Source organism: Cebus imitator, unplaced genomic scaffold (genome assembly GCF_001604975.1).
Source record: "Cebus imitator isolate Cc_AM_T3 unplaced genomic scaffold, Cebus_imitator-1.0 Scaffold153, whole genome shotgun sequence".
Taxonomy (NCBI): Eukaryota; Metazoa; Chordata; class Mammalia; order Primates; family Cebidae; genus Cebus; species Cebus imitator.
Window position 1 is genome coordinate 448,523 of NW_016107468.1, and position 1,824 is coordinate 450,346.

The 1,824-nt window shown below is 42.5% G+C and overlaps 1 protein-coding gene across 1 annotated transcript in view; it reads left to right on the top strand.

The window, feature by feature from the left end:
- GTF2I (general transcription factor IIi) overlaps positions 1-1,824 on the top strand; it is a 111,286-nt gene that overhangs the window by 42,316 nt on the left and 67,146 nt on the right. Inside the window, exon 6 of the mRNA XM_037743774.1 lies at positions 887-1,044. Coding sequence (XP_037599702.1) covers positions 887-1,044 — 158 coding nt within the window. The remainder of the gene's footprint in view (positions 1-886; positions 1,045-1,824) is intronic.

Below are 1,824 nucleotides of genomic sequence, written 5' to 3' on the forward strand. Positions count from 1 at the left end.
ATTTTCTGTATTTTTGTAGAGATGGGGCTTCCCCCTGTTGCCCAAGCTGGTCTCAACCTCCTGGGCTCAATCGATCTACCCGTCTCTGCCTCCCAAAGTGCTGGGATTACAGGTGTGACCCACTGCACCTAGCCTAATCTCATTACTTGGGAGACCAGAGTAGGAGTCACCCTTGAGGCCAGAAGTTCAAGACAAGCCTGGGCAACATAGCAAGATCCAATCTCTATAAAAAATAGAAAACAACCAGCTGGGAGTGAGGATGCATGCACCCGTAATACCAGCCACTCAGGGGGCTGAGGTGGGAGGATCCCTTGATCCTCGAAGAGTTTGAAGCTGCATTGAGCTATGATCATGCCACTGCATACCAGCCTGGGCAATAGAGTGAAACCTTGTTTGTTAAAAAAAAACAACAAAAAAACTATATCATCATTTATACATCAGCAGAGTCATATTCTATATATTCAACCTTACTAGACAAATGGTATGTTTCTGTATTTCTCTCACTGATGAAAATAAGAGCTTTTTCATTAAAGGAGGGTGTGGTTGGATGAAGGGATAAAAATCAGTGTTTATTCTTCTGTGAACCCAGAGCTGCAAAGCCTAGTTCTACCCCCACTCATTCTATATTTAAAGCCTTTAGAAATATTATATATAGGCCGGGTGCGGTGGCTCACGCCTGTAATCCTAACACTTTGGAAGCCCGAGGCAGGCAGTCGTAAGTTCAGGAGATCGAGACCATCTTGGCCAACATAGTGAAACCCAGTCTCTATTAAAAATACAAAAGTTAGCTGGGCCTGGTAGTGCATGCCTGTAGTCCCAGCTACTCAGGAGGCTGAGGCAGTAGAATTGCTTGAACCCGGGAGGCGGAGGTTGCAGTGAGCCGAGATCGCACCACTGCACTCCAGCTGGCAACAGAGTGAGACTCTCTCAAAAAAAAATTGTATTTGAAATGTTGAAAAAAACTAACTCTAATTTTTTTGTGTGCATAGGTGGTCGTGTGATGGTAACAGATGCTGACAGGTCAATACTATCTCCAGGTGGAAGGTAAAACCTATTTTATTACTGCTGTTTAACTCCCATGTCTCAAAAAGTTTTAGTTGTTAGATAATTGAGCTATTAGAATATTAAAAAGGCCTTAGGTCACACATCTCAGTTTAGTAGGCAAGGATATCATTTGAGGGTCTTGTGAACATGCCCTCTTTGACTTGTTATTTCTGAATAGCAGAATTCCCCTGCATGAAGCCAGGGGGATTAGTCCCACTGAATTGGAAAGCCTTAGAGTGGTATTTGGAAGTTAATATGCTACTCTGTTGTATTTTATTGTACTGTTTTCTCCAAAAGATAGAAACTAAAGTCCTAAGTTTAGTTGATAACTCTTAATATGCTACTCGATAGTATTTTATTGTACTTTTTCCCCAAAAGATAGATAGAAATTAAAGTACTAAGGCCGGGTATAGTGCCTCACGCCTGTAATCCCAGCACTTTGGGAGGCCAAGGGAGGTGGATCACCTTAGACCAGGAGTTCGAGACCAGCCTAACCAACATGGTGAAAGCCCGTCTCTACTAAAAATACAAAAATCAGGTGGGTGTGGTGGCACACACCTGTAATCTCAGCTACTCAGGAGGCTGAGGCAGGAGAATCACTTGAACCCAGGAGGCGGAGGTTGCAGTGAGCCTAGATCACGCCACTGCACTCCAGCCTGGGTGACAGAGCGAGACTCCATCTTAAAAAAAAAAAAAATACATTATAGTACTAAGTTCGGTTGATAACTCTTATTTATGTGAGAAATAAATAGGTCAGTTTTTTTTTTTTTTTTTTTTTTT